The sequence below is a fragment of the Salmo trutta genome, chromosome 2 (assembly GCF_901001165.1).
Source record: "Salmo trutta chromosome 2, fSalTru1.1, whole genome shotgun sequence".
In the NCBI taxonomy this organism is placed as follows: domain Eukaryota; kingdom Metazoa; phylum Chordata; class Actinopteri; order Salmoniformes; family Salmonidae; genus Salmo; species Salmo trutta.
Window position 1 is genome coordinate 14,852,043 of NC_042958.1, and position 13,170 is coordinate 14,865,212.

General features: G+C 44.4%; 1 protein-coding gene across 2 annotated transcripts; it reads left to right on the forward strand.

The window, feature by feature from the left end:
* The first annotated feature begins 679 nt into the window (after positions 1-679).
* mynn (myoneurin) lies at positions 680-6,429 on the forward strand. 2 transcript variants are annotated; one of them, XM_029695664.1, is made up of 9 exons: positions 680-736; positions 1,203-1,249; positions 1,880-2,172; positions 2,566-3,452; positions 3,700-3,859; positions 3,967-4,145; positions 4,263-4,346; positions 4,794-4,895; positions 5,020-6,429. In XM_029695664.1, exons 3-9 carry the CDS (start codon positions 1,910-1,912, stop codon positions 5,850-5,852), a joined length of 2,508 nt encoding a protein of 835 aa, XP_029551524.1. In that variant the 5' UTR covers positions 680-736; positions 1,203-1,249; positions 1,880-1,909; the 3' UTR covers positions 5,853-6,429. The 2 variants fall into 2 exon arrangements, with proteins under 2 accessions (XP_029551524.1, XP_029551532.1); XM_029695672.1 differs by lacking the exon at positions 680-736 and adding an exon at positions 822-952.
* Positions 6,430-13,170: the final 6,741 nt, after the last annotated feature.

The following is a 13,170-nucleotide window of genomic DNA, read 5'->3' on the forward strand; positions in this document are numbered from 1 at the left end:
CTGCGTGGATGGGGGCTGGGATTAAAAATATAGGACAAAACACACATCACGACAACACTACATAAAGAGAGACATAAGACGACAACGTTAATCTAGAAAAAAGAAACGCACACCTATAAAGGCGAGGTGCTGGCTAGCGGAGCAGAACACTAGAAAATAAAGGAAAGCCGCACACTCTAAGAGCTCAGATGCAAAAATTTTAATAACCAACGTTTCGACAGCTAAGCTGTCTTCATCAGGGTATCATCACAAACACTGAGAGATGAGTCATTTATATAGTGTCAAGAGACACACAACTTGGCCATGATTACAAACACCTGTGTGTCTCTTGACACTATATAAATGACTCATCTCTCAGTGTTTGTGATGATACCCTGATGAAGACAGCTTAGCTGTCGAAACGTTGGTTATTAAAATTTTTGCATCTGAGCTCTTAGAGTGTGCGGCTTTCCTTTATTTTCTAATAAGACGACAACGTAACATGGTAGCAGCACAAAACGGTACCAAAGGGCAAGAAAGCAGAGATTGTTCTGTACAGTACTAAATAAATGCACTGTGACGTTCCTGTTTGGATTGTAAATATGATTTATATTCAATAAAGAGACATCAGTTTGTCTTTCCACTTCATATAAACGTTTTAATGTACATTTTCAAACAACGCGAGACTTGAGCAGCGGACTTCGTGGTCTGACGTCATCTGAAAATGGCTACTTCGTTAAAGGGATTATAAAATACGGTATTTTTATTTTACACATTTAAATCCCTCTATATGTTCTATTTCTACATTTCATAGGTATAATGTTTTTAATGTTACATTTGTCCACCTGGTTACCCTCCTGAATGCCCCGTCATTTTAAAATTGACTAACTTCGCTAGTTTACCGCGCTCCTCGTCGCATTTCGAAATAAGAGCGCTTTGTTATTAACAGTAACTTAAACCGCGAAATCAAAACGTAAGAGAAATGAAATGGTTTCAAGCTTCATAAACGTTTATCTTAATGTACAATTATAATTATAGCATCAGAATGATTCACAATTAAATTGATATATCAGTAATGGTTGAACAGAACGTAGCTGATTTTCGCAGTTAGCCATGGAACTGAGGAACTTTTATTTTCATAATGTTGGCTAAACTGTTCGATGAGATGAGTGTTGTGGTTGTAATTGTGTATTCATTTAAATCACTTATTTTTATCCCAACAGAACACCTGATACACACTTTCAACCAAACAATAACATTATTATAAAGGGTGAGTACATGTGTATTTATGTAATTGTGTTATGTGTATCTTGCTGGGGGAGAGAGAAGTAAAGAACTAGAATGGTAGAATGGTAGAATGGTAAATTATTATTATTTTGGGAGAGAAAAGATTGACTGTTTAAACATTAAGAATGTTTTGGTTAAAAGATGAGGGCTGGACCTGGAGAAATGTAACCACTCTCAAATTCATAGGAATATGGATACAAGGACTGACCATCCAAGATATCAACATAGTTTTAATCATGTTTTTAGGTTTTACAGTGTTTGTTTATATTTCCAATGTTTACAAACATTGGAGTTAAACAAGCTTATATTTTGGGTCCTGATGAAGTGTGACAGTTGAACTAAGCTCATGAGGCATTTCTAAGTTATATTCTTCAAGAATCCATGAGGATATATAATTCATTTATACGTCCAGAAATGGATGTAGATTTTCCCTTTAAATACTGTCAGTCTGAGGTTGGCCCTGTCCTAGCCTGCACGGTTAGTAGATTTCTCAGATATAAACAGCAACAACCTTTCATGCACACTATCTCCTCTGACATAAAGACCTTTTAGTAAAGGTATTGCACTGTTAGTTAAAAAACAATCCGATTGAAATTAATTCCCCTCCCTGCAGTTTGACCCCAGCGTGAACCTGGAAGCAGTAATGTCACAGCTGGCCCACAGCGAGCACCTGTTGGAGCAGCTGCGTTGGCAGCGGGAAAGCAACGTTCTGTGTGACATCACGGTCGTCGTGGGCGACACGCTGTTCCGAGCGCACCGTAATGTCCTGGCGGCGTTCAGCGGGTTCTTCTCCGCACTGCCTGACAGAGGTCACCTGGTCACAACCCTTAACCCGGAGTTTGTCAGTGAGCAGGCCCTGTACACCCTGCTGAAATATATCTATTCTGGAGAACTACACACTGACAGGTAGGTACATCACTACACTGATGTGTAGAAGCTAATTTAGCAATTGGTGTGGCAATACTATTCATCAAATCAAAAGGTGTGTAAGCGCCCCTACTACTCCCTATGTATAATACGACTACACCACCATCATACCATCACAATAACTGTGTATCACAGGAGGCTGCTGAGGGCAGGAATGGAGTGAATGGAATGGTATCAAACACATGGAAAGCATGTGTTTCAGTTCGATTACCATTCCTTTTATTCCATTCCAGCCATTACTATGAGCCCGTCCTCCCAAATGAAGGTGCCACCAAACTCCTGTGCTATGTAGGATACGATATTGTTGTTAATCTGTTGTTTATCTGTTTTTGTTATTGATCTCTTGTTTATTTGTGGTTGCCATGATAACAGTGAGGGGTCGGAGGCCGTGCTGGGAGCGGCGGTGTTCCTGGGGATGAGGGAGGCGGAGCGTCACCTGAAAGACAAGTCTGATAGCCAACAGGAGATGAGGATAGAGTCAGCCTCACCTCCCCCCTCCCCCCATTGCTTACCCTCACCCCCCACCCCAGAGGAGTTCAAGCCCTTGTCCTGCGTTTCTGGAGGGGGCTCGGTAGAGAGGGAGGAGGAGAGGGAAGGAGAGAAGGGGGAGGAAGAAGAGCGGGGAGATCCAGAGTACACCCCTCCCTCCCCAAGCCCCCCAACATCCCCCCGAAGAGGATCGAGGAAAAGAAAGGGAAGAAAGCCCAAGGCCACACCTCGCAACCAGACCTCACATGGAAACCAAACCTTGCCTAGCAACCCAACATCACCTAGCCATGACGACACCCAAGATGACGCAACAGTCCCCCAGCCTCAGAGGGGCAGGGGGAGAGGGAGAGGAAGGGGGAGGGGAGGAGGAATGAGGAGGGATCTGTCGTTGAAGGAGTCAGACCTTCAGATCGTTGAGGAGAATGAGACAGACCTCAGCCCTTCATCATTGAAACCTGTCAAGAGGCAAAGGAGGAGCAGTGGAGAGAGGAGAGGAGTGAAGAGAGGGAGAGGCAGAGGCAGAGGAAGAGGGAAACTGAAGGAGAACAGATCGAGCGATGGAGAGGGGGATGAGGGGAAGGCTGTGTTGAAGAACCAACAGGTGAAAGAGAAGCCAGTGTGTGCTGAGTGTAACAAAGAGTTCTCTGAGATCAGTAGTCTGAGGAGACACATGAGGATCCATAAAGGAGTGAAACCTTTCCAGTGTCTCTTCTGTTCCAGAGCCTTCACACAGGGAAACCAGCTCAAGACTCACCTCCGCATACACACAGGTAAGATACACACACACACACACACACACACACACACACACACACACACACACATAGCTAGCATACACATGGGTAAGACACACACACACACACACACACACACACATAGCTAGCATACACACAGGTAAGAGACACACACACACACACATAGCTAGCATACACACGGGTAAGACACACACACACACACACACTCCTCCGCATACACATACAGGTGTGAGACACCCTAACTGTCTCTCTGCCTTTCTAGGAGAGAAGCCGTTTGCATGTTCTCAGTGTGACAAGGGTTTTGCCCAGAAGTGTCAGTTGGTGGCTCATTGTCGAATGTACCACGGAGAAGAGAAACCTTACACCTGTGAACAATGTGGGCTGCAGTTCGCTACCTCATCTAACTACAAGATACACAGCAGGTAGGACTGTGTGTGTCTGAGTGTGTGTGCATGTGCGTGTGTGGAGAGAAGACCTATTTGTGTGTATCTATCTACCTGTGTGTGTGTCCATGTGTGTGTCCATATAGGAAGCACAGTGGAGAGAAGCCTTATATTTGTGAACAGTGTGGGAAGGGTTTTGCCCAGGCCAGCACTCTGACCTATCACATGAGGATCCACACAGGAGAGAAACCTTACCAATGTGACGATTGCGGGATGGCCTTCTCCGTCTCTTCCTCTCTCATCACACACAAACGCAAACACACAGGTAACACACTGAAGCAAAGAGAAACATTACCAGTTAAATTTGTCTTGATGGTGTGTGTGTGAGCATGGGTCCCTGTATTCTCTGACGTGTGTGTCCGCATTTCTGTGTGTTTTCCAGGTGAAGCTCCACACGAGTGTCTGGTGTGTCAGAAGGCCTTCATTACCAAACGAGAACTCAACAAACACTCCCGCATCCACAACAGTGAGTCTACCAAACACACACACACACACGTGAGAACCAACCACTTTGACTACATAAATCTATCCAAGGGAAAAGATGACAAGCACCGAGTGTCCAGATGTCAAACAAATCACTGTCTGTTAGTTGTGTAGATCTACTGTGTTCTAGAAGGGCACCTGTCCTGGAGTGGAGAGTAAACAAAAGATGGAGAGAGTCACTTGGAAGAGGAGAGAGAGAGATGTAGGTAAAGAATAGAGGATGGAGAAGAAGGGACCATATAGAAGTGTAGCGGGAAGAAGGTAGAAGATGGAAGCGATGGATAGACTGATAAAGGAGTTGATATGGAGATTATAGATGTTGCTCTGAGTTTTTCCCGACCATGTGACTTGACCAGGAAAGACTCCTGGCCCTAGTTGTAGAGAATGGGGAAAGATTTGTGTGTGTGTGTGCTGTGCGGCGTGTGTGTAGGTGGAGACCCAGCTGTTAAGCAGCGTGTGACATGTGAGCTGTGTGGAAACACCTACGCTGGCCTGAGCAGCCTGAAGAAACACCAAGAGAGACAACACTTAGGTGAGGTGTGTGTGTGTGTGTGTGTGTGTGTGTGTGTGTGTGTGTGTGTGTGTGTGTGTGTGTGTGTGTGTGTGTCAACTTATCCTTTTGGCCATCTATGTTAACCTGTGTGTGTGTTCTCCAGTTCCAATGGCGTTTCCAGAAGGGGCTCTCCTCCACAACATTCCTATCGACCACCAGGGGCTAATCTCCCGCGATGCGCCCAGCCCCATTCACGAGGAGCCAGACAACCATGACCACGAGGAGCCAGACAACCCTGACCTCGAGGAGCCAGACAACCCTGACCTCGAGGAGCCAGACAACCCTAACCTCGAGGAGCCAGACAACCATGACCACGAGGAGCCAGACAACCCTGACCTCGAGGAGCCAGACAACCCTGACCACGAGGAGCCAGACAACCCTGACCTCGAGGAGCCAGACAACCCTGACCTCGAGGAGCCAGACAACCCTGACCTCGAGGAGCCAGACAACCCTGACCTCGAGGAGCCAGACAACCCTGACCTCGAAGAGCCAGACAACGCTGACCTCGAAGAGCCAGACAACCCTGACCTCGAGGAGCCAGACAACCCTGACCTCGAAGAGCCAGACAACCCTGACCTCGAAGAGCCAGACAACCCTGACCTCGAAGAGCCAGACAACCATGACCTCGAGGAGCCAGACAACCCTGACCTCGAGGAGCCAGACAACCCTGACCTCGAGGAGCCAGACAACCCTGACCTCGAGGAGCCAGACAACCCTGACCTCGATGAGCCAGACAACCATGACTCTGAGGAGCCAGACAACCCTGAACCAACGACCCCTAACTTGAGCCCAAACCCTCTCAGTGTTCTAGTGGAACAGCTGCGTACATCTTCCTCCTCCTTCTCTTCCCCACTCTCCCACTGTGATCCAGCCTACCCTGTCGAAGACATGGAGCAGATCATCATCATTAGAACTTTGGACAATGACCTGCCCTGACCCCTGACTCAACCACCTCTGACCCCCTAACCCAGACCCTAACATTACTCTCTCAGGCTTGGAGTGGATCCACCCTTTTTGAATGGATCAACGGGACCTACAGGATCCAATATGAATCAGCTGTAGTGTCAGATATAGAACTGTGAATAGTGTGGATGTTGATATGTCATATATGTAATTACATTTACATTTTAGTAATGTAGCAGATGCTCTTATCCAGAGCGACTTACAGTAGTGAGTGCATACATTTTTGTAATTCACTCCATCTTTTAATGAAATGAACTCATTCAGATCTAAACATTTATTTTATTGTATGTTGTAAATGTTTATTACTAGAGATAATCACTGAGGACCTACCCACAGAACAGCCAGGCTCACCAACTCCTGGCTTTGCATTTCTCTACATATCTTGAATCGTTTTCTGTTCAACGTTCTGGTTTTAAACCTCAGTAACATGGGGCTTAATGTCTTATGGAATCTAGAGGTAGTATTGAGATGGATGGATATTTATGAAAAGTCAAGGTTTTTAATTCAACAGCTCTATTCTTTATTGGGAGGAATACATCTCTGAAATCTCTGTGTGCTTTCTCATCCTTTCCACAAAAGTACATTTATCATTATACAGTGCCTTCAGAAAGTATTCACACACCTTCATTTTTCCCCAAAAAATTGGTGTTACAAAGTGGGATTAAAATTGATTTAATTGTAATTTTGTGTCAATGATCTACACAACATACTCTGTAATGTCAAATTGGAAGGAAAATTCAAAGATGAGTAAAAAAAAAAATACAAATTTGAAAAATTCAAACACTTACAGTTGAAGTCGGAAGTTTACCTACACTTAGGTTGGAGTCATTTTTCAACCATTCCACAAATTTCTTGTTAACAAACTATAGTTTTGGCAAGTCGGTTAGGACATCTACTTTCCAACAATTGTTTACAGACATTATAATTCACTGCATCACTTATAATTCCCTGCATCACAATTCCAGTGGGTCAGAAGTTTACATACACTAAGTTGACTGTGCCTTTAAACAGCTTGGGAAATTCCTGAAAATTATGTCATGGCTTTAGAAGCTTCTGATAGGCTAATTGACATCATTTGAGTCAATTGGAGGTGTAACTGTGGATGTATTTCAAGGCGTACCTTCAAACTCAGTGCCTCTTTGCTTGACATCATGGGAAAATCAAAAGACCTCAGAAAAGAAATTGTAGACCTCCACAAGTCTAGTTCATTCTTGGAAGCAATTTCCAAACGCCTGAAGGTACCATGTTCATCTGTACAAACAATAGTACGCAAGTATACACACCATGGGACCACACAGCCATCATACTCCTCAGGAAGGAGACGCATTCTGTCTCCTAGAGATGAACATACTTTGGTGCGAAAATCGCACCAAAGTAAAATCGATGTCGGAACAACAGTAAAGGACCTTGTGAAGATGCTGGAGGAAACGTGTACAAAAGTATCTATATCCACAGTAAAACGAGTCCTATATCGACATAACCTGAAAGAACGCTCAGCAAGGAAGAATCCACTGCTCCAAAACCGCCCCAAAAAAGCCAGACTACGGTTTGCAACTGCACATGGGGACAAAGAACATACTTTTTGGAGAAATGTCCTCTGGTCTGATGAAACAAAAATAGAACTGTTTGGCCATTATGACCATAGAGGCTTGCAAGCCCAAGAACACCATCCCTACCTTGAAGCACGGGGGTGGCAGCATCATGTTGTAGGGGTGCTTTGCTGCAGGAGGGAATGGTGCACTTCACAAAATAGATGGCATCATGAGGAAAGGAAAATTATGTGGATATATTGAAGCAACATCTCAAGACATCAGGCAGGAAGTTAAAGCTTGGTCGCAAATGAGTCTTCCAAATGGACAATGACCCCAAGCATACTTCCAAAGTTGTGGCAAAATGGCTTAAGGACAACAAAGTCAAGGTATTGGAGTGGCCATCACAAAGCCCTGACCTCAACCCTATAGCAAATTTGTGGGCAGAACTGAAAAAGTGTGTGCGATCAAGGAGGCCTACAAACCTGACTCAGTTACACCAGCTCTGTCAGGAGGAATGGGCCAAAATTCACCCAACTTATTGTGGGAAGCTTGTGGAAAGCTACCAGAAACATTTGACCCAAGTTAAACAATTGAAAGGCAATGCTACCAAATACTAATTGAGTGTATGTAAACTTCTGACCCACTGGGAATGTCATGAAATAAATAAAAGCTGAAATAAATCATTCTCTCTACTATTATTCTGACATTTCACATTCGTAAAATAAAGTGGTGATCCTAACTGACCTAAGACAGGGAATTTTTACTGATTAAATGTCAGGAATTGTGAAAAACTGAGTTTAAATGTATTTGGCTAAGGTGTATGTAAACTTCCGACTTCAACTGTATATAACTTGATTATATAAGTATTACAACCCCTGAGTCAATACATGTTAGAATTCCCTTTAGCAGTGATTACAGCTGTAAATCTTTCTGGGTAAGTCCTGTTAGGTTCTTATTTTTCGGAGTAAATAACCCACGCACACTAGAGAAGCTTTAACCAAGTTTAATTCTTCCCAAAAGTTCTGTACAGCTGTAATCAGACAACCCAACATTTGTCCCATCCAGATATTTATATCCCACTTAAGACACTCCCCCTTCTCTCCAATCGTTACATCTTATGCTCAACAGGAAGAAGGTAACCAGATACTAAACCCTGATTACTCCCTTAAGGGGAACTGACCTCACCTCCTGACTTCAACCATTCCTTCCCCTAGACCACAGATGTCCATCTGTCTCCCCTATCTCAACAGTTGCTCTACTCCCTTCCCCAAACCCATTCCAACACATTCCACAGCTATCTGTCTTTCTACAGAGGCCCAGCCTCTTTCTCCTTTGATTCTATGCTTCTTTCCTATCATTTATTTAATATCTCAATGTTCAAAATGTTGAATCCAAAGGTCTAAGAGCTTTGCACACTTGAATTGTACAATATTTGCTCATTATTATTTTTAAAATTCTTCAAGCTCTGACAAGTTGGTTGTTGATCATTGCTAGCAATGTCATAGACTTACAAGCCGATTTAAGTGAAAACTGTAACTAGGCCACTCAGGAACATTCAATATCGTCTTGGTAAGCAACTCCACTGTAAACTCAGCAAAAAAAGAAACGTCCCTTTTTCAGGACCCTGTCTTTCAAAGATAATTCGTAAAATTCGTAAAAATCCAAATAACTTCACAGATCTTCATTGTAAAGGGTTTAAACACTGTTTCCCATGCTTGTACAATGAACCATAAACAATTAATGAACATTCACCTGTGGAACGGTCATTAAGACACTAACAGCTTACAGACGGTAGGCAATTAAGGTCACAGTTATGAAAACTTAGGACACTAAAGAGGCCTTTCTACTGACTCTGAAAAACACCAAAATAAAGATGCCCGGGGTCCCTGCTCATCTGCGTGAACGTGACTTAGGCATGCTGCAAGGAGGCATGAGGACTGCAAATGTGGCCAGGGCAATAAATTGCAATGCCTGTACTGTGAGACGCCTAAGACAGCGCTACAGGGAGACAGGACAGACAGCTGATCGTCCTTGCAGTGGCAGACCACGTGTAACAACTCCTGCACAGGATCGGTACATCCAGACATCACACCTGCGAGACAGGTACAGGATGGCAACAACAACTGCCCGAGTTACACTAGGAATGCACAATCCCTCCATCAGTGCTCAGACTGTCCGCAATAGGCTGAGAGAGGCTGGAATGAGGGCTTGTAGGCCTGTTGTAAGGCAGGTCCTCACCAGACATCACTGGCAACAACGTCGCCTATGGGCACAAACCCACCATCGCTGGACCAGACAGGACTGGCAAAAAGTTATCTTCTCTGACGAGTCGCGGTTTTGTCTCACCAGGGGTGATGGTCGGATTCGCGTTTATCGTCGAAGGAATGAGCGTTACACCGAGGCCTGTACTCTGGAGCAGGATCGATTTGGAGGTGGAGGGTCCGTCATGGTCAGGGGTGGTGTGTCACAGAATCATCAGACTGAGCTTGTTGTCATTGCAGGCAATCTCAATTTTTTTTACGTTACATGGAAGACATACTCCTCCCTCATGTGGTACCCTTCCTGCAGGCTCAGCCTGACATGACCCTCCAGCATGACAATCCCACCAGCCATACTGCTCGTTCTGTGCGTGATTTCCTGCAAGACAGGAATGTCAGTGTTCTGCCATTGCCAGCGAAAAGCCCGGATCTCAATCCCTTTGAGCACGTCTGGGACCTGTTGGATCGGAGGGTGAGGGCTTGGGCCATTCCCCCCAGAAATGTCCGGGAACTTGCAGGTGCCTTGGTGGAAGAGTGGGGTAACATCTCACAGCAAGAACTGGCAAATCTGGTGCAGTCCATGAGGAGGAGATGCACTGCAGTACTTAATGCAGCTGGTGGCCACACCAGATACTGAATGTTACTTTTGATTTTGACCCCCCCTTTGTTCAGGGACACATTATTCAATTTCTGTTAGTCACATGTCTGTGGAACTTGTTCAGTTTATGTCTCAGTTGTTGAACATTGTTATGTTCATACAAATATTTACATGTTCAGTTTGCTGAAAATAAACGCAGTTGACAGTGAGAGGACGTTTCTTTTTTTTGCTGAGTTTATATTTTGGCTTGTGTTTCAGGTTATTTTCCTGCTGAAAGGTGAATTTGTCTCTGTTGGAAAGCAGACTGAACCAGGTTTTCCTCTAGGATTTTGCCTGTGCTTAACTCTATTCCGTAATTATTTTTACTCCTTAGTCCTTGCCGATGACAAGCATACCCATAACATAATGCAGCCACCACCATGCTTGAAAATGATGTGTTGAATTTGCCCCAAACATAATGCTTTGTATTCTGGACATAATGTTCATTTCTTTGCAGTTTTACTTTTGTGCCTTATTCCAAATAGGATGCATGTTTAGAAATATTTTTATTCTGTAGATGCTTCCTTCTTTTCACTCTGTCATTTAGGTTAGTATTGTGTAGTAACTACAATGTTGTTGATCTATCCTCAGTTTTCTCCTATCACAGCCATTAAACTATGTAACTGTTTTAAAGTCACCATTGGCCTCATGGTGAAATAAATCCTTGAGCAGTTTCCTTCCTTTCCGGCAACTGAGTTAGGAAGGACTAGAGGCGATTTTAGCATGTAAATCTTAGTAAGACAAAGGAAAATGAAGTGGAATGCATTCCAGCAAAGCCACTACACTACACAACACTAAACAATACATTAATTGCACTATAACGGTGACAAACCGTGCCCACAAACTGTTAGGGCCTACATAAAACTGTCCCAACAGCTATCTCAACACCTTACCACTGCTACACCTGGCTATCAGCGGAGCCTTGTCTGGCAGCGAAACAGTTCATTCAGCCTAATTTACTGCCTTTTAAAAAAACATAGCTGAAAGGGCTGACTTGCTTAAACAAATGTGGTTTCTAATGACAATTGAGATTTACAAACTATGGCATAAGGTGACGACAAGCAGGTAAGAGGCAATCCGTAATTTTGATTAAGACAATGAGAGTGCTAGGACGGATGTAGCGTTAGTCAATATAACTATTTGTTTAGTACTTTTGAAATGTACAGCAACAGAATTCAGAACATGAGCCGTTCTTACAGTGCTCTCCCTGTACCCCAAGTTAGAACCATAGGATAAATAAAGGGGGCATATTAGCAGACAATGAAAGCGCTTACAATATTCAATGATTAGAACAGGATAGAACAGAGCGTCTGGTAAGACTATGTATTTTTGTAAATAACAGCTGGTGCACGATATCTAAGGAAGTCTCGAGCTATTGCTCATGATAAGCTGTAGACCACACTACCTACCGAGAGAGTTTCCATCTGTATTCTTCTTAGCTGTTTACATACCACCACAGTCAGAGGCTGGCACTAAGACAGCATTGAAGGAGTTATATTCCGCCATAAGCAAACAAGAAAACGCTCACCCAGAGGCGGTTCTCCTAGTAGCCAGGGACTTTAATGCATGGAAACTTAAATCTGTTTTACAAAATTTCTATCAGCATGTTAAATGTGTAACCAGAGGAAAAAGAACTCTGGACCACCTATACTCCACACACAGAGACGCATACAAAGGTCTCCCTCGCCCACCATTCGGCAAATCTGACCATAATTCTATCCTCCTGATTCCTGTTAACAAGCTAAAATGAAAGCAGGAAGCACCAGTGACTAGATCAATAAAAAAAAGTGGTCAGATGAAGCAGATGCTAAGCTACAGGACTGTTTTGCTAGCACAGACTGGAATATGTTCCAGGATTCCTCCAATGGAATTGAAGAGTACACCACATCAGTCATTGGCTTCATCGATAAGTGCATCGATGATGTCGTCCCAAAAGTGACCATACGTACATACCCCAACCAGAAGCCGTGGATTACAGGCAGCAATCGCACTGAGCTAAAGGGTAGAGCTGCCGTTTTCAAGGAGCGGGACTCTAACACGGAAGCTTATAAGAAATCCCGTTTTGCCCTCCGACAACCCATCAAGCAGGCAAAGCATCAATACAGGACTAAGATCGAATCGTACTACACCGGCTCTGACGCTCGTCAGATGTGGCAGGGCATGCAAACCATTACAGACTACAAAGGGAAGCACAGCCAAGAGCTGCCCAGTGACACGAGCCTACCAGACAAGCTAAAGTACTTCTATGCTAGCTTCGAGGCAAGTAACACTGAAACATGCATGAGAGCACCAGCTGTTCCGGAAGACTGTGTGATCACGCTCTCCGCAGCCGATGTCAGTAAGACCTTTAAACAGGTCAACATTCACAAGACCGCATGGCCAGACGGATTACCAGGATGTGTACTGCGAGCATGCGCGGACCAATTGGCAAGTGTCTTCACTGACATTTTCAACCTCTCCCTGTCCGAGTCTGTAATACCAACATGTTTTAAGCAGACCAACATAGTGCCTGTGCCCAAGAACACTAAGGTAACCTGCCTAAATGACTACCGACCCGTAGCACTCACGTCTGTAGCCATGAAGTGCTTTGAAAGGCTGGTCATGGCTCACATCAACACCATCATCCCAAAAACCCTAGCCCACCAAGACAGTTGTGTAGAGGGCACATCAAAACCGATTCCACCTCAGGAGACTGAAAAGATTTGGCATGGGTCCTCAGATCCTCAAAAGGTTCTACAGCTGCACCATCGAGAGCATCCTGACTGGTTGCATCACTGCCTGGTATGGCAACAGTTCAGCCTCCGACCGCAAGGCACTACAGAGGGTAGTGCGAATGGCCCAGTACATCACTGGGGCCATGCTTC

Coding starts and splice junctions, on each gene's coding strand:
- mynn (XM_029695664.1), top strand. CDS start 1,910: ATGTCACAGCTGGCCCACAGCGAGCACCTGTTGGAGCAGCTGCGTTGG. Junction 4,347..4,793: donor ACACTCCCGCATCCACAACA/GTGAGTCTACCA, acceptor GCGTGTGTGTAG/GTGGAGACCCAGCTGTTAAG. Junction 4,896..5,019: donor CCAAGAGAGACAACACTTAG/GTGAGGTGTGTG, acceptor TGTGTTCTCCAG/TTCCAATGGCGTTTCCAGAA.